This window comes from Aotus nancymaae, unplaced genomic scaffold (assembly GCF_030222135.1).
Source record: "Aotus nancymaae isolate 86718 unplaced genomic scaffold, 86718_ANA_hifiasm-v0.15.2.pri h1tg000008l, whole genome shotgun sequence".
NCBI lineage: Eukaryota > Metazoa > Chordata > Mammalia > Primates > Aotidae > Aotus > Aotus nancymaae.
In genome coordinates, this window is record NW_026988419.1 from 3,047,002 (window position 1) to 3,073,344 (window position 26,343).

The 26,343-nt window shown below is 45.9% G+C and overlaps 1 protein-coding gene and 3 non-coding genes across 4 annotated transcripts; all 4 read left to right on the forward strand.

The window, feature by feature from the left end:
• Window positions 1-1,071: 1,071 nt before the first annotated feature.
• On the forward strand, window positions 1,072-10,868 carry NCL (nucleolin). Its single transcript, XM_012434093.3, has 14 exons — window positions 1,072-1,243; window positions 2,290-2,406; window positions 3,578-4,052; window positions 4,733-4,933; window positions 5,039-5,125; window positions 5,313-5,454; window positions 6,459-6,583; window positions 7,209-7,332; window positions 7,829-7,986; window positions 8,490-8,613; window positions 8,848-8,981; window positions 9,493-9,619; window positions 10,004-10,227; window positions 10,374-10,868. The coding sequence occupies exons 1-14, from the start codon at window positions 1,226-1,228 to the stop codon at window positions 10,448-10,450; spliced, it is 2,133 nt and encodes a 710-aa protein (XP_012289516.2). The 5' UTR covers window positions 1,072-1,225; the 3' UTR covers window positions 10,451-10,868.
• LOC135273732 (small nucleolar RNA SNORD82) lies at window positions 5,163-5,232 on the forward strand. Its single transcript, XR_010341542.1, has one exon. It is a non-coding gene; the product is annotated as a small nucleolar RNA SNORD82 (small nucleolar RNA).
• LOC135273733 (small nucleolar RNA SNORD20) lies at window positions 9,093-9,172 on the forward strand. The gene has a single exon (XR_010341543.1). It is a non-coding gene; the product is annotated as a small nucleolar RNA SNORD20 (small nucleolar RNA).
• Window positions 9,692-9,829, forward strand: LOC135273729 (small nucleolar RNA SNORA75). Its single transcript, XR_010341539.1, has one exon. It is a non-coding gene; the product is annotated as a small nucleolar RNA SNORA75 (small nucleolar RNA).
• Window positions 10,869-26,343: the final 15,475 nt, after the last annotated feature.

A 26,343-nucleotide genomic window follows, 5' to 3' on the forward strand; every position in this document is an offset into this window, starting at 1 on the left:
GCGCCCAGACTCAGGTGATTTTTAAACAAGTCCAGACGTAGCTGCAGGTATCCTGGTTCAGTAGGAACGACGAAGTATAGATGGATCCACACCTGGGTCTATGGATGGGATGGATCTCAGGGAGGCCCTGGACGGAGGGAAATGCTCTGGTTTGCTAAGCCTGGCACCGACTGAGACCCACCCACAAAGCGAACCGTGGAAGTCCCTGGCGGCCTCCTCCGCCCTGCCGCCGGGGAGCCCTGCAGGTGGCTCTCGACCTGCTCCCGGGCCATCTGGTGACGCTGACTTCGCAACCACCACATTAATTGGGGCGTAATACCAACCAGGGAACCCGTGGGCGGTCAGAGGCCCGGCTCTACGGTCAGCCCGCCCAGGCACCTCTCCCTGCCATGTGAGGCCAGAAAGTTACTTCTCCGAGGCTGTTTCCCGTGACCAGCAATACCTCCCGCCTGAGGTTCTGTGGGGTAGGGGAGGTTCGTGCACTTCTCACAGAAAACGTCGCACAGACCCGCGACTGCCTTTATTAAGAGCTCTCAAGAGGATGCCTGGAGCCGCGGGCATCAGGGCCAAGCTGTGCCCCCGAAAGGGCCAACGGGAACTCCACGGTCCCTGAACTTCCGGCGCGGGAGGGCTCCTCGCTCCGGGCTGCCGGGAGCCGCGGGGAGAGTGCGTGCCGGGGCCGCGCGCGGGGTCTCTGAGGCCTCGAACTTCAGGGCTGTCGGAGTCCAGAGATCCAGCCACACTGGAGAAACGGAGGCCGTCCGATTACACCACCCCCGCGCTCCCCTCACACCCGGCGCCAAAAACGCCAGTCCCACGGCGCAGGCCGGGACCCGCGCGCCCACGGCCCAATCAGCGCTGGCCTTCCACAAAGCGAGCCCCGCCCCCACGACGCCGCTGCCAGCACCTCCCCCTCCCGTGGCCGTCTCGGCCCGCCCATTCCCAGCCCCGCGCCGTTCTTAGTTAGAGGCTCGAGATTGGCTAATAGGGACGGCCGCGAGCTCTGGTTGGTCGGCGCGGAGTCACGAGGGCACCGTCGTCGCCTTTCCACAGGCGATTACTGGGCAAGCTCCGTCTTTCGCCTCAGTCTCGAGCTCTGGCTGGCCTTAGGGTGTACGTGCTCCGGGATCTTCAGTACCGCGGCCGCCATCGCCGTCGCTTGGCTCCCTCTGGGCTCATCTGCGCCACTTGCTCGCTCCACACTCCACCGCCATAAGCTGCCGTCATGGTGAAGCTCGCGAAGGTAAGCGGCCTTGAGTGCGAGCACCGAGGTCTAGGCCTGCTTTCCGAGGGGCGAGCGCGGCGCCGCGGGGAGGAGGGCCTGCGCGCAGTCCCGGGCGCGTTCTAGGGCGCCATGCTGCGGGAAGTCTCGCGCGATTAGTGGGGAGGTCTCGCGGTTTCTGGCTACTTGGTGGCGAGGTGAAGAGCTTTTGCAGGTGTTGCGGGCGGCGAACGCGGCGGGAAAGACAGAGTCACTGAGCATGGGGAGGGGGCGCTAGGCCCCGGAGCGAGGAGATGAGACCAAACTCTTGCGACGCGTACGAGCTAGAACCCGACTTCTGACGCACGTGCCCGGGAGCGCGGCCTGCCACGTGGGCCGCGCCGCGTGGGTCCCGGAATCTCCAGAGGGACCTGTGCGTTGGGGTGGGAAATGGCGGTATCGACCCGAGTCGGAGGACGGGCTGCGCTCGGGATGTCTCCACCCCGGCCCGGCAAGCCGACACGTGGTGGGCCCCGGAAGGTGGCTCTGCCGCGGTGTTTCTGGCACGTGGTGGCCTACCAGGTACCCCCACGTGGCCGCGCCGCCTCTTTAAGGGGCGGGGTTGTCTCGCTGGGAAAGGAATAACGTTCATCAGAAAACCAAGGTACTTATTTTTTTTTAAATGCCTTAATGACCTTCACCCATAATTTGGATTTGGAGTTGGATGAGGGTTGTAGAATAAGGTACCGGGATTTGAAGTATTAAAACACGGGCGTACTTAACTTAAAAAGCCTAAGGAAAAAAGTCAACCTGAAAAAATGATTTCTTCCTTTCTTCAGGTTGACTTTTTACCTTAGGTTTGATTTTCTGTTTGTAAAGCCTGACAGCAAAATTGTGTGGGCGGTTGAGAGTAGTCCCTCTTGCATTGCCATTAGGACTAGTTTTTACGTTCGTTGTGCTGTTTGGCACTATGAGAAATGGATCTGAGGAAGGAGATGATGGCATTTTACACTGAACAGTAATGGCAAAATGTGAATGGCCTGAAATGCCGAAATGAAGATGTAATGATGTCCTTGTGTCCATTTTAGGCAGGTAAAAATCAAGGTGACCCCAAGAAAATGGCTCCTCCTCCAAAGGAGGTAGAAGAAGATAGTGAAGATGAGGAAATGTCAGAAGAAGAAGAAGATGATAGCAGTGGAGAAGAGGTAATTTCATCCAACTCAATGCAGAATTAAGTTAAAACTACAAAATGGGGAGTTAGGACATGAAATTGGATGTCTATGATAAAAATAAGATTTTATTCATCTGGGTATCTCCTGTTGTAGTGATTGAGTGTTTCACAAGCTCTTCATTCATGTCAAGATGTCATTTGGCTAAATATTTGAATGTGAGTTTGAGACAGATCTGGGGATCTCCTTTCCATGTGCCTCTGCAGGGCTTGGAATGCGATTTGTTGTGCTGAATTGTTACATTTGTCCAGTTTCAACTTGTTATCCTCACCCCCCACATTTTAGACATGAGGGAAAGATCTGTTCTCTCAGTGGCAGAGCTGGGCGTTGTATTCAGGTCTGAGGATAACCTTACCAGCTTCCTTTCCTGGGCTCCATTTAAGATTAATTGGTCTCTATTCCATTACATGTAAGGTTTGTAACACTACTCACTGTGTTACAGTTGTCTCTGGTGTAGACTGAGGGCTGCCACCGCCCTTTGTGTTAACGTTTACCCTATAGCACTCCTGGCTGTTTATTTGCTCACTATAAAGACAGTTGAGGACTGAATTGTGCTCAGACTTCTCGTTGAGAATTGAATAAAAGTTTTACTCTTCCACACATTGCCTGATAAAACTAGTAATCAAAAAGCAGATTTCAGTGGGACTTTATTAATGTAGCTAAATGATGGATTTTACCAAATTAACATGCTCACTCTTTGATGTGTGATCGTTTTGTAAGGGATATTCAGCCTATTTGATCTTCATTTCATCTCAGATCCTAAGAATTGAGCTTCACCAAGCTCACTACCAGCACCTACTGTAGGAGCCTCATGATTTAATGATGGTTAATGCTTGGAGCCTCCTATGTGTAAGGTTGTGAATAATTTACACATAGCAATTCCTGTTCCTTAAACATGTAAGGATGATACTATTACCATTTTCAGATGAGAAAGTTGGGGTTTGGGAAAGTATGAGGTTTAAGAATTCAGAGGTATTTTAAGTGTTCAGAAGGGTTCCTTATTCCTGGATATTCACCTGATAATACGGAGTTTCATGCTAACGTGTGTCTGGGGCGTGTGGTCTTGAACCACAGGCATTGCCAGAATCTAACACTAATTGGGACCATGGTTGTCTTCTTACTGGTTTGGTTTTCATTTATTCTCAAGGTTGTCATACCTCAGAAGAAAGGCAAGAAGGCTGCTGCAACCCCAGCAAAGAAAGTGGTAGTTTCCCCAACAAAAAAGGTTGCAGTTGCCCCACCGGCCAAGAAAGCAGCTGTCACTCCAGGCAAAAAGGCAGCAGCAACACCTGCCAAGAAGACAGTTACACTGGCCAAAGCAGTCGCCACACCTGGCAAGAAGGGAGCCACACCAGGCAAAGCATTGGTAGCAACTCCTGGTAAGAAGGGTGCTGCCATCCCAGCCAAGGGGGCAAAGAATGGCAAGAATGCCAAGAAGGAAGACAGTGATGAAGAGGAGGATGACAGTGAGGAAGATGAGGATGATGACGAGGATGATGATGAGGATGAATTTGAACCAGCAGTGGTGAAAGCAGCAGCTGCTGCCCCTGCCTCAGAGGATGAGGACGATGAGGAGGATGATGAGGAGGAGGATGAGGATGATGAAGATGATGATGAAGATGGTAAGGTGTTCTCTTGGCAGTTACTAGGCTTCTGTTTGCAAGTTATCTTGAGATTCTGGGAGCAATACTACATATTTCTTCCACAACAACCTGGAGATCCTGGAGATGAGATTGGAATCCTTGTGAGAATTCTCTGGGCTTTTGTTGTGTGCCAGACTTAATTACCCATTAATGATTTTGTGCCTTGAGAGAATTTCAGCAGCACAGTCTGTTTTTCATAAGGTAGGATTTTGTTTCAAAGTGATCTTTTTTTAAATTTTTTTTGAGACTGAGTTTTTGCTCTGTTGCCCTGGCTGGAGTGCAACGGCGTGATCTTGGCTAACTGTAACCTCTGTCTCCTGGGTTCAAGCGATCTCCTGCCTCAGCCTCCCAAGTAGCTGGGATTACAGGTGCCCGCCACCACACCTGACTCATTTTTGTATATTTAGTAGAGGTGGGGTTTGACTATATTGGCCAGGCTGGTCTCGAACCTTGACCTCAGGTGATGCACCCACCTTGGCCTCCCAAAGTGCTGGGATTACAGGTGTGAGCCACTGCGCCTGACCCTAAGTGATCTACTCTTGCCATGACTATTAACTAACCATGGTGACAGGACTGCACTTTCTGTCCATTAGATTTTGAAACCGATACTTGTTTTGGGTGATTGCTGGAATTTTTTGATTAGGTGGCTTTTCTTTCAGACTCTGAAGAAGAAGCTATGGAGACTACGCCAGCCAAAGGTAAGAAAGCTGCAAAAGCTGTTCCTGTTCCTGTGAAAACCAAGAACGTAGCTGAGGATGAAGATGAAGAAGAGGATGATGAGGACGAGGATGATGATGATGACGATGAAGATGAGGATGATGAAGATGATGAGGATGAGGAGGAAGAAGAGGAAGAAGAAGGTAATTAAATTAGATTCTGACATACATTGACATGAGATGTTTAAAGGAGACACTTAAGTGTTTGTGGCTATTGATGGGTGATACATTGTTTGACATCTTGTCCAGAGCCTGTCAAAGAAGCATCTGGAAAACGAAAGAAGGAAATGACCAAACAGAAAGCAGCTCCTGAAGCCAAGAAACAGAAAGTGGAAGGTAACTTGCAGAATTAGGGGATGTGGGGGAGATAAGTAGCACAAATGATGAATGACAAAGGGACTTAATACTGACACCTGATGTTACATTGCAGTGTGCTGATGTGCTGTGTATAGAAATTTTGCATTGGAAACTTAACTTTTTACCACACTTTACAAATAGACTGAGTTCAGCTTTTTTTGAATAGGCACGGAACCGACCACAGCTTTCAATCTCTTTGTTGGAAACCTAAACTTTAACAAGTCTGCTCCTGAATTAAAAACTGGTATCAGCGATGTTTTTGCTAAAAATGATCTTGCTGTTGTGGATGTCAGAATTGGTATGACTAGGTAAGTGCTTCACTGCACCTTACACGTGGGTCTGTTAATGCTTTTCCCTCCCCTATTAGCACAGTTACTTTAGCCTGGTGCTTTTAAACATGAATAATGTAAACATCTTCAAGGATTAGCATTAGTGAACTAAGTTAGAATCAAATTATAGAGCCCCTAAAGTGCAATTTTCTTAATCCTAACTTAGTATAGGATGGAATAATAATCTTTAGTAAGTGTTTTTTTGAGACAGAGTCTCACTCTGACCCAGGCTGGAGTGCAGTGGTGCAATCTCTGTTCATTGCAACCTCCGCATCCTGGGTTCAAGTGATTCTCCTGCCTCAGCCTCCTGAGTAGCTGGGACTACAGGCGTGTGCCACCGTGCCCAGCTAATTTTTTGTATTTTTAGTAGAGATGGGGTTTCACCGTGTTGGCCAGGATGGTCTCGATCTCCTGACCTCGTGATCTGCCCACCTCACCCTCCCAAACTGCTGGGATTATAAGCCTGAGCCACAACACCTGGCCAGTAAGTTTTAATAATTTGGTGTTAGGAGCATTGCTTGAACCTGGGAGATGGAGGTTGCAGTGAGCCAGGATCATGCCACTGCACTCCAGCCTGGACAACAGAGCAAGACTCCGTCTCAATTTAAAATAATAATTTGATGTTTATTTTTTTGGAAGTACCTAAAACTGTTAGACTTGACTAGTCATAGTGAATGCTTTTATCCAGACAGGATTCTCCTGTATTAGTGCTTATAGGTGTCCTTTTCAGCTGCTATGGTCAATTGTTACAAGCAATTTAGCTAGTAAGGAAGACCTCAAAGGTGAATGTGCGTGTCATATCTTCATACTGAGACCTTGTTCTGTAGCTACCATTTGCAGAGCCTTGACTTTATTTTGCTAATACCAGGGGTGCTTTTTAATGTGATCTTTGTTTGCACCATCACATTTGTCTGGAATACATATTGTGGATTTCGATTTGTGTTTTCACCTGTTGGAATTTTGCCCTCCTCTTCACCTTGAAGGAAATTTGGTTATGTGGATTTTGAATCTGCTGAAGACCTGGAAAAAGCCTTGGAACTTACTGGTTTGAAAGTCTTTGGCAATGAAATTAAACTAGAGAAACCAAAAGGAAAAGACAGTAAGAAAGGTATGTAATGATTTAGGAGATGATGCAGCAAACTCAGGCGCTAGACTGCTAGGGAAAATGCTTTGTAACCCATTTATGTTCGTTTCCTTTCATTTTTAAAAAATTTTTTCCCCTTGGTTTCTTCTTAATGTGGGAATTTACTGAGTTACAGTGTTTACAAGAGTACTCGGTGCTGCTTGCTAGTGTTATAGTGTAAATTCCTGAGTTAGGCAAATGAGCACTTTGAGAATAAGATTAGATGCACCTAAATTAATGTAAAGGGGTCTGTCTTCACTGAGACTAGATTAGGTCCCTAATTACTGTTTGAATCCTTTGCTTTTTTTCTTAATGCAGTTGTAATGTTTTAAATTGGTAAATGTATTTTTTTTTTCTAAAAATAATGCATGCACATCTACTTTAGGTTGAACTCTAGTTTAAACAGATAGTTTCACATCAGCTATGACAACATGGAGGGACCACTTGTGTGTTGCCACCACGGTATCTCCATATTTAGCACAGAGCCTTGTATATCGTGGGATCTCATTATTTTGAATAGGGCTATGTCTGCTTTCCCCCCCTGTTTATTGTCTCTCCAAACGTTCGGGTTTTTTTAGGCCATACAGCTAATTTTTATTTTTTAATCTAGAACGAGATGCGAGAACACTTTTGGCTAAAAATCTCCCTTACAAAGTCACTCAGGATGAATTAAAAGAAGTGTTTGAAGATGCGGCGGAGATCAGATTAGTCAGCAAGGATGGGAAAAGTAAAGGGTATGTTCTGTCTGTTGAAATGTTGGGGTTTTTACAACATTAATGCACTTTCCTGTATTAACAAAAGAAATGTTGGTTTGATTTTCTTAGGTGTGTAATCGTGGGCCATTTAACCGGTAAACCTGTGCCTCATTACCCCATCTGTACTGTGGGGATAACATACTGATAGGGTGATTTTAAAAGACAAGCTAATACATACAAAGGAGCAAGAAATGTGCCTAGCTTATAATAAATAATTTTTGTAAGCAGTAGCAGTGCTTTCGGTGAGGTGAAGTAACTATGAAGAAAATTGAGTTTTTGTAAAACTTTTTAGTGGGAAAGCGGAAGCTCAAGTTTTGATCGAAAATTAAAGATAAGGGAAGTTTGGCATTTTGATTGGCATAAAACTAAGGGCATGTATTGTACTCAGATCTGAAGCAAGTTCTGTGTTGCTGAGGTAAAAGCATTTGTGTTAATATGGTTTTTAAAATCACGAGTTCTTCTTCCTCCATTGCAGGATTGCTTATATTGAATTTAAGACAGAAGCTGATGCAGAGAAAACCTTTGAAGAAAAGCAGGGAACAGAGATCGATGGGCGATCTATTTCCCTGTATTATACTGGAGAGAAAGGTCAAAATCAAGACTATAGAGGTGGAAAGAATAGCACTTGGAGTGGTAAGAAATTAGGCTTGTTACAGGGTTCCAGAATTGGAGAGAAATCCTTTGTGTCTTCTTACCTCCTAAGTACTTTTTAATCAAAGTTACTTAAATGTAAGTGAAGATCACGGACATTATACTTCTAGTCGTACTCTTATTTGGCATAGTAATTTCCAGTCTTGAATGAGAGCTCTAAAACCATTTTGCATTGGAACACAGTAGGCAAGTCAAGCTTCCTTTGTAGGTACGTTTTGTACTTTAAATGACTTCGACCCCGTGTGTTTTGAACTCAGATTATTGTTCTAGGAAAACAGACCAGTAGTCAGCCTATACATAAAGAACAACCAGCAGGACATTGCAACATATTCTAGGTACTGAATATGTTGAGTAACAGAAGTGGATTTCACTTACATCAGTATTTGTGTAATAACTCTTTCAAGCACTGAAATTCTTAGGAATAAGATAGTACTGCTGGGAACCACTGTGTCAGAGTTTTAAGAATGTGGCATCTCTGTCTGCAGGTGAATCAAAAACTCTGGTTTTAAGCAACCTCTCCTACAGTGCAACAGAAGAAACTCTTCAGGAAGTATTTGAAAAAGCAACTTTTATCAAAGTACCCCAGAACCAAAATGGCAAATCTAAAGGGTAAGATAATTAATACCTTTATGTCATCAGTTATGGTCTATGTGTGTCCTACAAGTCTAAAGGAAGGTAAGGTCATGTGTGATCCTGTCAGAAAAGCAAAATCATTTTAGCTACATAAATGAGTATAAAATAGCATCATTTAGGTATGGACTTGAGGGAAGGGGCTTGGCAGCATCATGTGAGAGAAGGAACATGTGCCTGGTTGCTTACTCTAAGCATTAACTTTATCCTCAGGTATGCATTTATAGAGTTTGCTTCATTTGAAGATGCTAAAGAAGCTTTAAATTCCTGTAATAAAAGGGAAATTGAGGGCAGAGCCATCAGGCTGGAGTTGCAAGGACCCAGGGGATCACCTAATGCCAGAAGCCGTAAGTTAACCTGGATAGGATGCTGTGGTTGGGGGTGGCATTCTCAGTGCTTTCAGTGTTTATTTTTTGCACAAATTCTGTGTTTTCTGTTGCTACTGAGTGAAGAATAACTGGATATGATGACTGATTACCTGAGAAATAATTGATGAAATCTCAAGAAAATTCCTCTAGATAGTCAAGTTCTGATCCAGCTGTCAACTCAGAGCAGCAAATTTGCCTGTGAATTTCCTGCCCCTCCAGTGGGCAGCACTTGGTTGGGTTGCTTCTCCCACTTTCCATATTAGATCTGGGGCAGGAGATCAACTATGCAGTGGCAGTTTAGAAATGGAAACTCAGAACAGCCTTGTTTGAATTAAAACTAGTTGGCTTAAGTGCTTTTAACTGCTTTTCCACTAAGACAAGCATTCTTGGTCAATAGTCATACTAGGCATTGTGCAAATTTCACTGTTATTATGCAGTGTTGTTATAAACTGTGACTTCCCATAAAGTCACAATTTTTTTTCTTCCCCAGAGCCATCCAAAACGCTGTTTGTCAAAGGCCTGTCTGAGGATACCACTGAAGAGACATTAAAGGAGTCATTTGACGGCTCTGTTCGGGCAAGGATAGTCACTGACCGGGAAACTGGGTCCTCCAAAGGGTAAGGACAAGAAGCATGAGTGCTGCTTCCACTTGAAGGGGTTTTTGTTGCGGAGACCCTCGAGTCTCCTGTGTCTTCTCATTGAGCTCCTTTCTGTCTGTCGATGGCAGTTTATGGATTCGCACGAGAAGAAGAGGAGAAGTCACAGAACTGTCATTATTTTACCTTCTGTCTTTACAGAGGTATATTTGGCTGTTCTGTGAGACATTCTGGGGTTCAAGCTGTCACACCAGTTAGTTTTCCATAGAGAGCTACTCTGTCACTGGTATCTCTTCCCAACCAAACAAGACTACTTTCCATGGGACAACTCCCAGCGTGTGCAGTTCACCTGGGACGTGTACAGCAGGTGCTTTTTATAATGGGCAGTTTCATTTGGTGTTCTAGGTTTGGCTTTGTAGACTTCAACAGTGAGGAGGATGCCAAAGCTGCCAAGGAGGCCATGGAAGATGGTGAAATTGATGGAAATAAAGTTACCTTGGACTGGGCCAAACCTAAGGGTGAAGGTGGCTTCGGGGGTCGTGGTGGAGGCAGAGGTGGTTTTGGAGGCCGAGGTGGTGGCAGAGGAGGCCGAGGAGGATTTGGTGGCAGAGGCCGGGGAGGCTTTGGAGGTAAGGCATACAGGGATGAATTCAGTATGTACTAGATCCCACACAGCATGTATGCTTCAGACCCTGTACCCTGTCAGGGTTCCTAATCACTGGGGAGGAGGAGCTTTGTGTGCATTCTTTAACAGTGTCTTGCCTTCCCGCTGTAGGGCGAGGTGGCTTCCGAGGAGGCAGAGGAGGAGGAGGTGACCACAAGCCACAAGGAAAGAAGACGAAGTTTGAATAGCTTCTGTTCCTCTGCTTTCCCTTTTCCATTTGAAAGAAAGGACTCTGGGGTTTTTACTGTTACCTGATCAATGACAGAGCCTTCTGAGGACATTCCAAGACAGTATACAGTTCTGTGGTCTCCTTGGAAATCGTATAGATAACATTTCAAGGGCAATACCTTGTTGGTTTTGACTGGATATTCGTATAAACTTTTTAAAGAGTTGAGTGATAGAGCTAACCCTTATCTGTAAGTTTTGAATTTATATTGTTTCATCCCATGTACAAAACCATTTTTTCCTACAAATAGTTTGGGTTTTGTTGTTGCAGTTTTTTTGTTTTTTTGCGTTCTGGGGGTTGTAAAAAGAAAGCAAAATGTTTTATCATGGTTTTTGCTTCAGCAGCTTTAGGACAAATTAAAAGTCAACTCTGGTGCCAGACGTGTTACTTCCTAAAGAGTGTTTCCCCTGGAATGTCACTGGAGAGCATGGCATAGCCAGCTCTGCCACTTGCTTCATCCTTCCCAATGGAAATGCTCAGTGTGTGCATTTCCAGTGTCTCAGCCCACAACTTGGTTGAAATGCTGGTGAGGAGACCCACTTCTACAGCCCTGGTGCTGGCTTGAAGGTTGCGGCAGCTTCTCCCACTTATAGCAAGCCTGAGGATTATGTCCAGAAGAAGACTCTGGAAAGTACGGGAACACATTAGGTTTCCTAGGACAAGCAGTTAAGAGCATCAGGGTCAGGCACAGTGCCTCATGCCTGCAATCCCAGCACTTGGGGAGGCCAGGACGGGCAGATGACTTGAGGTTAGGAGTTCAAGACCAGCCTGGCCAACATAGTAAAACCCTATCTCTACTAAAAATATATAAAAATTAGCTGGGTGTGGTGGTGTGCGCCTGTAGTCCTAGCTACTAAGGAGGCTGAAGCCTGAGAGTCATGTGCAGAGGTTGCAGTGAGCTGAGCATGCACCACTACATTCCAAGCTGGGCAACAGGGTGAGACTACGAAGAAGCACTTCTGGAACAGAACTCATGCTAGATGGATAGACCAATGGATGCTGGGACTGTGAGGCTGAGGAGGAAACTGCCAATCCAATAAAGCCCAAAAAAGCCATTCATTCTGCATTATGTATATTGCTTATTATTTCTGGTCGTAAGTAATCGGCTCATGAGCAAGGTCTGAGTTAAAGGACTATCAACATTGTGATGAATTTAGTTGAAACCCAATGCCTAAAATCAACGTCGGTAGCCAAGTCCAAAAGCCTGTTCTGGTCAGGCCAGTGAAATCAACTAATTGGTAAGAAGGCTACCTGAAGACAGCTGCTTTGGGTTTACCCTGGCTGAGTTGGGATATTGAAATCTTAAGATGCTTGTGCTTATCATCACCTGCTTGTCCCCCCGTTCAATGTCCAGGGGATGAGGGTAGTGACAATCCAGTTATAAGACCCTCATGCTCTAGAGAGGAAGGTGGCCAGCGAGGGTAGTAGCTATGAGAAAAAAGTGGGAGGATCTCGCATGAGGCAAACGTAAAGAAAAAAAGGAAGCCCTTGCAGTTAATTGAAGCCCATCGGGTGTCATGGATTAAGTCTGTTAGCTCTGAAATTGCAAGGCAGATGATAGTATGAACATAAGTTATCTCCAGTGGCTGTCCCAAGTTGCTCTCAAGAAAGGTCTGTGAGGGGTCAGGCACAGTGGCTCATACCTGCAATCCCAGCATGTTGGGAGGCTGAGGCAGGTGGATCACCTGAGGCTGGGAGTTTGAGACCAGCCTGACCAACGTGGAGAAACTCCCCTGTCTCTACTAAAAATACAGAATTAGTTGGGCATGGTGGCACATACCTGTAATCCTAGCTACTTGGGAGGCTGAGGCAGGAAGCTCGAAACCCAGGAGGTGGGGGTTGCGGTAAGCCAAGATCTCACCATTACACTCCAGCCTGGGCAAGAGTGGAGCTGTCAGAAAAAAAAAATCTTGTGAGTCTGCATGCAGTGGGTCATACCCGTAATCCCAACACCTTGGGAAGCCTGGGTGAGGAGATGGTTTGAGACTAGCCTAGGTAAGAGCAAGACTCCCATCTCTACAGTAAAAATTAGGTGGCCATGATGGCATAAGTCTGTAGTTCTCAGGAAGCTGAGGTGGGAGGATTGCTTGAGCCCAAGAGTTGGGAGGCTGCAGTGAGCTGTGATCACAACACTGCACTCCAGCCTGGGTAATGGAAACTGAAAAACCTTGTGACCTTGGTGTCTAGGTCTTCTGGAATCTATCAAATGATGCCTCCAGGACTCTCCTCGGTCCCCTGCAGCCTTCACTCAGGTGACGATATGTCATGGACAGTTTCTTTTTGCAATTTTTGGGAGGCCCATGGGTTAAAGTAAGCGATCATCTACAGGCTGCGTGGCTATCTAGGAACAGGGCCAGGATTGCTGGTGGCTCTGGTGCAGCACAGCCATTGCTTTTTCAGTACTTGCAGAGCCTATGGGAGTGCGATGTTGGTAGGTTCCCTTGCTGTGTGCAAGGGAGGGCTTGAGTCGAAGGAAGAGTTCATGGCTCCCAAGGTGGGGCTTGCATTTCTATCAAGTTGCTGTTGATAAAGAAGCACTTGCTGTTACTGTGCTGAGTAGCCAGGCTTTTTTCTCAGCCCCTCTGCTAACCTGCTGTGAGGCAAGGCAAGGGCAGGACACTAAGGTTCCTATCTCTTGATTCTTTTTCTTTTTCCATTTCTTAAGGAAAGTAGAGATGGTCCAGTCCTATGATTTCTCACTGCTTGTTCTAATCACATGTGCCAATTTCCTATAGAATGAAGATGAGGGCTGGGCGCAGTGACTCACACCTGTAATCCCAGCACTTTGGAAGGCAAAGGTGGGTAGATCACCTGAGGTCAGGAGTTCGAGACCAGCCTGGCCAACGTGGCGAAACTCTGTCCCCACTAAAAATACAAAAATTACCTGGGCGTGGTGGTACATGCCTGTAATCCCAGCTATTCAGGAGGCTGAGGCAGGAGAATTGCTTGAACCCAGGAGGCGAAGGTTGCAGTGAGCCGAGATTGCACCATTGCACTCCAGCCTGGGCAAAAAGAATGAAACTCTAGCTAAAAAAAAAAAAAGAATGAAGATGATGAGGATGGAAAGTGGTTACCCTGCAGGGCCAGAAAGACACCAGGGCTTGCGATTAGGGACTGAAGTCACAGTCACAGTCTTCCCTGCTGTCTCTAGTTTCTGATTTGATGGGTTTTGCAGCCATTTTAGAAAAGTGATTATTCTCTTCAGCAAATGGTTGTCGCCACGTTTGTCATACTTCCAGCAGGTGGCAGCATAAGCCCGCAAGAATCTGGAAACTGCTGCTGGAGGGAGGCCTGGTAATGATGTGGCTGCAGGCCTGTGCGTCTCTAACTCCAAACTCACCCTCAGATTTGGGACTAGCGGGTAGGCCCAGGGAGTCCCCCACCTTGAGTAATACTGCATAACCCCTACAAAAGGGGTTTCTTTTTTCTTTTTTTTTTTTTTTTTGAGACAAAGGTCTTGCTCTGTCACCCAGGCTGGAGTGCAGTGGGGCAATCTCCGCCCACTGCAACCTCCACATCCCAGGTTCAAATGATTCTCCTGCCTCAGCCTCTCAAGCAGGTGAGACTACAGGCACGTGCCACCATGCCCAGCTAATTTTTTTTGTATTTTTAATAGAGACAGGGTTTCACCATGTTAGTTAGCCAAGATGGTCTCGATCTTCTGACCTGGTGATCTGCCCACCTTGGCCTCCCAAAGTGCTGGGATTACAGGTGTGAGCCACCGCACCCGGCCAAAAGAGGTTTCTAATTGGATCCTACAGCTGAGATGTTTTGGAAGCATGTCCTGTGCTTTTTCTCTGAGAGTTACCCTGTTATCTTTGTATGTCTCACTGTCTCCCCTCAGCCTAATACTAAAGCTTTCTCATCCCAAAACACTGTCCCCTGACCCTGCTGCCTCACACAGTTGTCCCCTCTTCCCTTCATTGCCAAACTTTCAGGATGACCTCACTCCAGCCTCCTTGAAGTGTGGCTTCTGTCCCCTACCCCTATCATGTTCATTAAGATGCCAAAGCCAGTGGTCAGTCTTCCCTCAGTTCACCTACTTCCCTGTAGCATCCGACAAATGATCCCGTCTTCCTGCCAAAACTCCCCCTCCACCTTTAAGAATGTAGGCAGTAAGGCCAGGCACGGTGGCTCATGCCTTTAATCCCAGCACTTTGGGAGGCCGAGGCAGATGGATCACCTGAGGTCAGGAGTTCGAGACCAGCCTGGCCAACATGATAAAACTCCATCTCTACTGAAAATACAAAAATTAGCCGGGCATGGTGGCGCTACTCAGGAGGCTGAGGCAGGAGAATTGCTTGAACCCAGGAGGCAGAGGTTGCAGTGAGCTGAGATCACGCCACTGTACTGCAGCCTGGGAAACTGAGCAAGACTCCATCTCAAAAAAAAAAAAAAAAAATTAGCTGGGTGTGGTGGCAGGCACCTATATAATCCCAGCTACTCAGGAGGCTGAGGCAGAAAAATCACTTGAACCCAGGAGGCGGAGGTTCCAGTGAGCCAAGATCGTGCCACTGCACTCCAGCCTGGGCAACAGAGCAAGACTCTGTCTCAAAAAAAAAAAAAAAAAAAATTTAGGCAGTGGCCCAGCACTGTGGGAGGCCGAGGCAGGAAGACAGCATGGGCTCTCGGGAGTTAGACACCAGCCTGAGCAACACAGCGGGACACCTGTCTTTACAAAAACAACACTAACAACAAAGAACTCAGACACACAAAGAGAGTGACTGAGAAGGAGAGGAAGGAAAATAACAAATCCCCAAGGATTGCAGCCATTCAAAAGCCCAATTCCATCCAATTCATAGATGGGAGCCCGTGGCTGTCCCCACCCTCCTGGGAGTAAGAGGCTAGGAGGGTTACCCTATTTCTGATCCCTGTACAGGGAAACATGAAAAGAAATGCACGCTCCCTCAGACAGCAGGGACTTGGTTTTGTTCGCTGTGCCCAGGTTGGAGTGCAATGGCGCAGTCTCGGCTCACTGCAACCTCCGCCTCCCAGGTTCAAGTGATGTTCCTGCCTCAGACTCCCAAGTAGCTGGGACTACAGGCATGTGCCATCACGCCTGGCTAACTTTTTATATTTTTAGTAGAGACGGGCTTCCACTGTGTTAGCTGGGATGGTCTGGGTTTTGTTGTTGTTGTTTTTGAGACAGAGTCTTGCTCTGTTACCCAGGCTGGAGTGTAGTGGCGCAATCTCGGCTCACTGCAACCTCTGCCTCCCAGGTTCAAGCAATTCTCCTGCCTCAGCCTCCCAAGTAGCTGGGATTACAGGCAATGTGCCACCATGCCAAGCTAATTTTTTATATTTTTAGTAGAATCGGGGTTTCACCATGCTGGCCAGGCTGGTCTTGAACTCCTGGCCTCGTAATTCACCTGCCTCAGCCTCCCAAAGTGCTGGGATTACAGGCGTGAGCCACCGCACCCGGCCCAGAGCAACATTTCATAATGAAAAAAAAGTCAATTTACCAGAAAGACATAGCAATCTTAAATGTGTATGCAAACAATAACAATTCTATGATCTGTGAAGCAAAAAATGGATAAAGAGAAATGGACAAATTTTCAATCACAGTTGGAGATTTTAACATTGTTCATTTTGTAAGAGATAAATAGATAGATAAATATCAATAATGATATAGAAGAATTGAAAACTGTTGACCAGTTAGGCCTAACTACTGAAAAACACACCTTTTCACGTGCACATAAAACATTCACCAAAATATTCTAGGCCACGAAACAAATCTCAAGAAATTTCAAAGGATTGGAAAATATACCAAGAAATAAATTAGAAATGAGTAAGATACCTAGAAAACCCCTAAACATCTGTATATGAAGCACATTTCTGAAAAACACTTCCGAACCGATCAAAGTAGAAATCACAATGGATCAAAGTATTATCATTTAGATAATATTTCACAGTGCTTAAATGGAAGCTTACAACTTAAAATACTTTAGAAAAGAAAAAGACAGAGGTGTAGTTTTTTTTTTTTTTTTAGAGACAAAGTCTCGCACTGTCGCCCAGGCTGAAGTGCAATGGCATGATCTTGACTCACTGCAACCTCCACCTCCCAGGTTCACGCAATTCTCCTGCCTCAGCCTCCCAAGTAGCTGGGATTACAGACGCACATCACCACACCCAGATAATTTTTTGTATTTCTAGTTGAGACAGGGTTTCACTACATTGACCAGACTGGTCTCTAACTCCTGACCTCATGATCTGCCCACCTCAGCCTCCCAAAGTGTTGGGATTATAGGTGTGAGCCACCACGCCCAGTGGAATAAGATAGAGTTTTAAAGTTCATTGTCTGTTTCCAGCTTAAGCATGTAAAAAAGAAAGAAAGAAGTAGGAAAAGCAAATAATAAAAATAAGAATAAATATTAATGATGTAGAAATATCAAGACAAAACTTGGTTCACTGAAAATATAAATAAAATTGATAGCCCCCTAGCAAAACTGACAAGAAAAAAAGAGAAAACACAAATAGCCATTATCAGGAATGAAAGAAGGGATATCACCACATTACAGATTGTACAGTTTTTGTTTTGTTGTTTTTAAGAGACAGGGTCTTGCTCTGTTGCCCATTGCCCAGGCCGGAGTGCAGTGGCATGATTGTAGCTCACTGCAGCTTGAAACTCAGGACTCAAGTGATCCTCTTGTCTCAGCCTCTCAAGTGCCTAAAACCATAGGTGCATGCCACCATGCCAGACTAATTAAAAAAAAATTTTGGCTGGGCGTGGTGGCTCACTCCTGTAATCCCAGCACTTTGGGAGGCCAAGGTGGGTGGATCACCTGAAGTCGGGAGTTCGAGGTCAGCCTGGCTAAAATGGAGAAACTCCATCTCTACTGAATATACAGAAATTAGCCAGGTGTGGTGGCGCATGACTGTAATCCCAGCTACTCAGGAGGCTGAGCCAGGAAAATTACTTGAACCCAGGAGGCGGAGGTTGCAGTGAGGTGAGATGGCACCACTGAATTCCAGCCTGGGTAACAGCGAGACTCTGTCTCAAAAAAAAAGAAACAAAAAAGGCCAGGAGCGGTGGTTCATGCCTGTAATCCTAGCACTTCGGCAGGCCGAGGCAGGCAGATCATGAGGTCAAGAGATCGAGATCATCCTGGCCAACATGGTGAAACCCCGTCTCTACTAAAAAATACAAAAATTAGCTGGGCATGGTGGCACATACCTGTAGTCCAGTTACTTGGGAGGCTGAGGCAGGAGCATTGCTTGAACCCAGGAGGTGGAGGTTGCAGTGAGCCGAGCTTATGCCACTGCACTCCAGCCTGGCACCTGGTGACAGAACGAGACTGTCTCAAATTTTTTTTTTGTAGAAATGAAGTCGTGTTATGTTGCCCAGGCTGATCCTGAATTTCTGGCCTCAAGTAATCCTCCTTTATTTATTTATTTATTTATTTATTTATTTATTTATTTATTTATTTTGAGACGGAGTTTCGTTCTTGTTACCCAGGCTGGAGTGCAATGGCGCGATCTCGGCTCACTGCAACCTCCGCCTCCTGGGTTCAAGCAATTCTCCTGCCTCAGCCTCCTGAGTAGCTGGGATTACAGGCACGCGCCACCATGCCCAGCTAATTTTTTGTATTTTTAGTAGAGACGGGGTTTCACCATGTTGGCCAGGATGGTCTCGATCTCTTGACCTCGTGATCCACCCGCCTCGGCCTCCCAAAGTGCTGGGATTACCTGTGTGAGCCACAGCGCCCCATCCAGATATTAAATATAATGAAGGAATATTGTGAATAGCTTTACTTCAGAAAATTTAACGACTGAGATAAAATGAACAAATTCTTTGAAAACATAACTTTCCAAAATGGACACAAGAAATGGAAAATATGAATAATCCTACATGTACTGATGAAATTGAATTCATTTAAAAACTTTCCACAGAGAAAACTCCAGGCCTTGATGGCTTTATGAATAAATTCTATGAACTGTTTAAAGAAATAATACCAATCTTTTTTAATTTTTTCTTTTTTTGACTACCAACCTATATAGCACATTACTGAAAATAATACCAATCTTATACAAACTATATTTCAGAAAGTAGAGGAGAAGCTTTTTTCAGTTTGTTTCATAAGTGCCAATACCAAAATATGACAAGGACATTACAAAAAAAAGACCAATATTCCTCATGAAACAAACATAAAATTGAAAAATATACATATTAGCAGGCTTGGGCCAGATGCAGTGGCTCACGCCTGTAATCCCAGCACTTTGGGAGGCTGGTGTGGGTGGATCACCTGAGGTCAGGAGTTTGAGACCAGCCTTACCAAAATGGTGAAACCCTGTCTTTACTAAAAATACAAAAATTAGCTGGGCATGGTGGCACACGCCTGTAATCCCAGCTACTTAGGAGGCTGAGGCAGGGAAATCGCTTGAACCCGGGAGGTGGAGGCTGCAGTGAGTTGAGATAGTGCCACTGCACTCCAGCCTGGGTGACAGAGCCAGACTCTATCTCAAATAAATAAATAAATAAATAAAATGAAATATTAGCAGGCTGGGCATGGTGGCTCACACCTGTAATCCTAGCTCTTTAGGAGGACGAAGCGGGAGGACTGCTTGAGAATCAGAGTTTGAGACCAGCTTTGGCAATATAGCAAGACCCCTGTCTCTACAAAAAATTAAAAAAAAATTAGCCAGACATGATGCCCCTGTAGTCCTGGCTACTCTGGAGGCTGAAGTGGGAGGATTGTTTGAGTCTGGCTGGTTGAGGCTGCAGTAAGCCATGATCACACCACTGCACTACAGCCTGGGCAACAAAGCAAAACTCCATCTCTAAAAAAAAAAAAATTAACAGCCGGGTGCAGTGGCTCACACCTGCAATCCCAGCACTTTGTGAGGCTGAGGCGGGTGGATGGCCTGAGGTCAGGAGTTAGAGATTAGCCTGGCCAATATGGTGAAACCTATCTCTACTAAAAATACAAAAATTAGCTGGGTGTGGTGGCAGGTGCCTGTACTCCCAGCTACTTGGGAGGCTGAGGCAGGATAATTGGTTGAACCCGGGGAGGTTGCAGTGAGCTGAGATTGCACCATTGCACTCCAGCCTGGGTGACAAAATCAACACTTCGTTTCAAAAAAAAAAAAAAAAAAAAAAAAATTAACAAACTGAATCAAGAAATACATAAAAATGATGATTCATCATGATCAAGTAGGGATGTAGTCTCAATTCAAGTTTGGTTAACATTTGAAAAATCCATGTATTATGTTGGTGCCAAAGTAATTGTGGTTTTTGCCATCACTTTCAATGGCAAAACAGCAATGACTTTTCCACCGACCTAATAATTTACCATTTTATAGAATTAAGTAAGAAAAATAATACAATTGCCCAAATTAAAGTAGAAAAAGCATTTGTCAAACTTCAACAATTAACAGTTGTGATAAACAAAACTCAATGAAATTTTAACAGGCTGATAAAGAACACCTGTGAAAAACCGAAGGCTAATATCACACTTGAGAGTAAAATGTTGACCATTCTCCTAAAATCATGAGCAAGGCAAGGGTGTCTATTCTATTTCCATATAAACTCGATCGGAAGTCCAGTACAATAAGGCAAGGGAAAAAAAAGAACTAGAACAGTCGTTATTCACAGATAATACGATTCCATAGTTAGAAAAATCACTGGAATCTACAAAAAAACTATCATAAAAAACAAAAGTACAAAGGTTTCAAGAACATAAAATCAATGTGTAAAAATTGGTTTCACTTATATACCGAACAGCAAACGACTGGAAAACAGAACATTTTAAAATTAGCATTTATAATTGCATTAAGAAAAACAAAATACTTAGGAATAGATTTAATACAAGGTGAGCAGGGTATTGTCGAGAGAAGTTGACTAAATAACTGGAGAGATACATCCTGTTTGTAAATTAAAAGACTCAATATTGTTAACCGGTCAATTCTCTCCAAGCTTATTTATAGATTCAACCCAATCATCATAGTTTCAGAAAATTTTTTAATAGAAATTGACAAGATGGGCTGGGTACAGTGGCTCATACCTGCAGTCCCAGTACTTTGGGAAGCCAAGGTGGGTGGATCACAAGGTTAGGAGTTCAAGACCAGCCTGGCCAATATAGTGAAACTCCCTATCTAGTAAAAATACAAAAATTAGCCAAGTGTTGTGGTGGGTGCCTATAATCCCAGCTACTTGGGAGCCTGCGGAAGGAGAATCACTTGAAACCAGGAGGCAGAGGTTGCAGTGAGCCGAGATTGTGCCACAGCACTCCAGCCTGGGCAACAGAGCGAGACTGTCTCAAAAAAAAAAAAAAAAAAAGAAAGAAATTGACAAGATTATTCTAAAACTTACATGGAAATGCAAAACACTAGAATAGCTAAAACAATCTCTGTTTTTTTGAGACAGGACCTCACTCAGTTGCCCAGGCTGGAGTGCAGTAACATGATCTTGGCTCACTGCAGCCTCGACTTCTTTAGACTCAAGTGATCCTCCTGCCTCAGCCTCCCAAGTAGCTGGGAATGCAGGCACACACCACCACACCTGGATAATTTTTGTATTTTTTGTAGAGACAGGGTTTTGCCAAGCTGCCCCAGCTGGTCTCAAACTCCCAGGCTCAAGTGATCTGCCCACCTCGGTCTCCCAAAGTGCTGGAATTACAGGTGTCAGCCACCGTGCCCAGGTCAAAACAGTCTTGAAAATTAAAAGAAAGTTGGAGGACTTACACTAAATGATTTTAAGGTTTAATATAAAGCTACAGTAATACAGTGTGGTATTGTTATAGGAAAAATAAATACATCAGGGACATAGACTAGAAAGTCCAGTAATCATTCCTCATATATATAATTTATTTCTGATAAAAGTACCAGGTATCCAATGGGAAAATACAGTCTTTTCATCAAATAATGTTTAGAAAACCGGATATTCATATGGGCTGAGTGTGGTTGCTCACATCTATAATGCTGGCACTTTGTGAGGCTTGAGTCCAAGGGTTTGAGACCAGCCTGGGCAACATAGGGAGACCCTATCTCTACAAAAAATAAAATAAGTGGGGTGTGGTGGTGTGCACCTAAAGTCCTAGCTACTAGGGAAGCTGAGGCAGGAGGATTACTTGAGCCTAGGAAGTCGAGGTTGCAGTGAGCTAGGATTATGCCACTGCACTCCAGCCTAGGTGACAGAGTGAGACCCAAAACACATACACACACACACACACACATATGTATGTGTGTGTGTGTATATATATATATTCTTGGCTGGGCACGGTGGCTCACACTTTGGGAGGCTGAGGCAGGTGGATCACTTGAGGTCAGGAATTTGAGACCAGCCTGGCCAACATGATGAGACCCCGTCTCTACTAAAAATACAAAAATTAGCTGGGCATGGTGGCACTTGTCTGTAATCCCAGCTACTCAGGAGGCTGAGGCAGGAGAATTGCTTGAACCTGGAAGGTGGAGGTTGCAGTGAGCCGAGATCACACCACTGCACTGCAGCCTAGGTGACAGAGCAAGATTCTGTTTCAAAAAAAAAAAAAAAGAAGGAAAGAAGGAGAGAAAGAGAGAGAAAAAATAAGGGCATTCAACATCATTGGTCACCAGAGAAATACAAATTAAAGCCACAATGAGATACCACTAGTCACCCACCAAATAGCTCAAATCAACAGCACTGACGATGCCACATGTTGACAAGGACGTAAACAATGAGAACTCTCTTCTATTCCTGGTAGAATATGCAGCTGCACTGTTAGTGGTGGTAGTTACCTGTATGAGTCGGCGGCAACCTCAGTTCTTGCCTCCTCAGAAGAAAGAATTCGACTGAAGGCCATAAGGCATAAGGAGAGAGAGAGCAAGGTACGTTTTAGAGCAGGAGTGAAACTTATTAAAAAGCTTTAGAGGCCGAGCTCGGTGACTAAGCCTATAATCTCAGCACTTTGGGAGGCCGAGACGGGCAGATCACCTGAGGTCAGGAGTTCTAGACCAGCCTGGCCAACATGGTGAAACCCTATCTTTACTAAAAGTACAAAAATTAGCCAGGCATGGTGGCGGGCACCTGTAGTCCCAGCTACTCGGGAGGCTGAGGCAGGAGCATTGCTTGAACCAGGGAGACGAAGGTCGCAGTGAGCCGAAATCGTGTCACTGCACTTCAGCCTGGGCGGCAGAGGGAGACTCTGTCTCAAAAAAAAAAAAAAAAAAAGCTTTAGAGCAGTAGGAAAGGAAGGAAAGTACACGTGGAAGAGGGCCAAGCGGGCGACGCGAGAGGCCAAGCGGGCGACGCGAGAGGCCAAGCGGGCGACGCGAGAGACCAAGCGCGCAGCCCGGCCTCCGGACGCGGGGTTCTGATGCTGGCACACGTCCTGGATCTTGCGTTATTTCTCCCCACTCCTCAGATCTCATTGGAAAGCTGCTGATCACCAATTTCAGGTGTTTTCTATTAGGAGCCTACCTTTCCCTGCACCGGCTGTGATCAATTACTACTTTAGAGAGATTTAACAACCAGCTGACCATCGCCTGATGGTCGCCCGACACTCGCAGCGTGTGTGGGGACCCTTCTCCCGCCCCACTCATACCTGACTGTAGCGGCACAGCCATTTTGGAAAAGTGAACATTTGTTATAAAGTTAAACACACACCAACTCTGACAGTTTCTAACAGTATAAAGTTAAATGTATACCTACTCTTAGGACTCAATTCCACTCCTAAATATTTTCTCAAGGGAAATGAAAACATCCGTCCACAAAAACACTTGTATAACAATCTTTGTAGCAGCTTTAGTCATAATAGCCCCAAACTGGAAAGAATTCAGATGTCCATCAAGAGGAGAGTGGATACTTAGCACTTTCTTTTTTTGAGATGGAGTCCCACTCTGTCCTCCAGGCTGGAGCGCAGTGGTGCACTCTCGGCTCACAGCAACCTCTGCCTCCCAGGTTCAAGTGATTCTCTTACCTCAGCCTCCCGATTAGCTGGGACTACAGGCACGTGCCACCACACCTGGCTAATTTTTTGAATTTTTAGTAAAGATGAGGTTTCACCGTGTTAGCCAGGATGGTCTCGATCTACCGACCTTGTGATCCACCCGCCTTGGCCTCCCAAAGTGCTGAGATTACAGGTGTGAGCCACCTGCCCGCCCTTATTTTATTTATTTATTTATTTATTGAGACAGGTCTCCCTCTGTTGCCAAGGCTGGAGTGCAGTGGTGAGATATCAGCTGACTGCAGCATCTACCTTCTGTGCTCAAGCAATCCTCCCACCTCCGCCTCCCAAGCAGCTGGGACCACAAGTGCACGCCAAGCAAATTTTTAATTTTTTTTTAGAGATGGAGTCTCCCTATGTTACCCAGGCTGGCTTCAAACTCCTGGGGCTGAAGGAATCCTCCTGCCTTGGCCTCCCAAACTGCTGGAATTACAGGCATGAGCCCCTGTGCTCAGCCTACCTAACAGTTTTTAAAACTTACTTATTCACAACAACGTAGATGACTCAAAAATCTTTTGTAGAGTGACAGAAGCTAGAACTAACGAGCAACACTAATCACTGGTCATAGAGATCAGAAAAGTGTTTGTCAGAGTAAACAGACGACCTACAGAATGGAGAAAATGTTTGCCAACCACTCATCCGACAAAGGTCTGATATCTGGAATCTATAAGGAACTTAAAGAATTTAACAAGCAGGGCCGGGTGCGGTGGTGCACGCCTATAATCCCAGCACTTTGGGAGGCCGAGGCGGGTGGATCACGAGGTCAAGAGATCGAGACCGTCGTGGTCAACATGGTGAAACCCCGTCTCTACTAAAAATACAAAAAGTTAGCTGGGCATGGTGGCGCGTGCCTGTAATCCCAGCTACTCAGGAGGCTGAGGCAGGAGAATTGCCTGAACCCAGGAGGCGGAGGTTGCAGTGAGCCGAGATCGCGCCATTGCACTCCAGCCTGGGTAACAAGAGCGAAACTCCATCTCAAAAAAAAAAAAAAAAAAAAAAGAAGAATTTAACAAGCAAAAAATAAATAACTCAAATAAAAAGTGGGCAAATATATGAACAGACACTTCTCAAAATAAGACAAGAGTGGCCGGGCACGGTGGCCCACGCCTGTAATCCCAGCACTTTGGGAGGACAAGGCAGGTGGTTCACCGGAGGTCCGGGGTTCGAGACCAGCCTGACCAACATGGCAAAAACCTGTCTCTACTAAAAATACAAAAATTAGCTGGGCACCGTGGCACATGCCTGTAATCCCAGCTACTTGGGAGGCTGAGGCAGGAGAACTGCTTGAATCCTGGAGGCGGAGATTTCAGTGAGCCGAGATTGCGCCATTGCACTCCAGCCTGGGCAACAAGAGTGAAACGCTGTCTGAAAATAAGTAAGAGTGGCCAACAAACATGAAGAAATGCTCAACATCACTAATTATCAGAGGAATGCAAATCAAAACCACAATCATGGACTGGGCACGGTGGCTCACCCCTGTAATCCCAGAACCTTGGGAGGCCAAGGTGGGTAGATCACCACGAGGCCAGGAGATCCAGACCATCCTGGCCAACATGGTGAAACCCTGTCTCTACTAAACATACAAAAATTAGCTGGGTGTGGTGGCGCATGCTTGTAATCCCAGTTACTTGGGAGGCTGAGGCACGAGAATCGCTTGAACTCAGGAGGCAGAGGTTGCAGTGAGCTGAGGTCGCAGCACTGCACTCCAACCTGGGTGATGGAGTGAGACGCCGTCTCAAAATAAATTAATAAAAAGGCAAACAAAACCTCTGATTTTTTGGATCTGGGATGATACTTTGGCTGTCTATCTGTGCCCTCGATCCACTGCACCCTCCCAAAATGAAATTAATCTACTCAGGTTCATCACAAAGGAGGGCTGATCGTCCCAGTGGCAGAATCTACCGTCCCGCCTGTTCCACCATACCAAGCGCCCTTCTGCTTCAGGTCCCAGGAGGTCAGGGCTTCTGGTGTCATCCTCAGACCTTGGGGCGAGGGTGGGACTGGATTCTTCCTGTCTGGGTTCACCTCCAATTGCTGGTTCTTCCTTAAGCACAGTACCATTGCCCCCATGTTTATGATTGGGAAAGGATACTAATTAGAACTAATTAGGATCTAATCTAACTAATTAGAACCAGCCAAAGGAAGAGACAGAGGGCAGAGTCCAGGGAGGGTCCCGATGAGGAGCTGGCAGCCACACAAGGAGCCACGTAAGCTCCTCTTTGCTGTGGTGTGTGATGATATGCAGAGTACTGCCGACCACGGAAGCTTCCCCGGGCTTTGATGTCAGAATTTGTATTGCAGTTTCCCTCTGTGGGCTGGATTGATGGAATCACCCACGAGGTTGAACTCCGTCTCCAACTTGTTTGCTCGCCCTGGGGGGTTGATTTGACATCTCTTGCCCCAAGGGGCCCAACATGAGTCGCCTCCTTAGGGTTAGAGTATACCATCAGATGTGGTCTCCCAGGAGCCAGGACAAAGGGACAAAGGCCAGATCTCTCTGGGGAGAGGGAGGGTGTGAACTGCTTAGTACACAGCTCCTGACTTTAGCCTCCAGCCCCTCAAGCTGGTGCTCCCCCAACTCTGACTGCACATTCTACTTTGTGAGTGGTCTTACAAGTCTCCCCTGGCCTGGAACTGACAACAGGGAAATTGCTGAGGCAGGTAGCTGGCTCCAGGACCTGGTTTGAGGATGGGCAGGAAGGCACTTACACTACTCTCCCATGAGCCCCTCGTGCCCGCTTACGACCCCAGACCGCAGTGATGTTCAGGCTTTCGAAGCAAGCTCTGTCGCTTTCTGCAGCATCTGTGGGTGTACTTGGACTCCTGACTGGTGACTTGCGGAAGAGAAGACCAGCGGCTCGTCTCACTCCCTTCCACGAGAGATGGAAGGCTCCCACCTCTGCCACCTTCTGCCCTTTGGCTCCCCCTTCTGGGA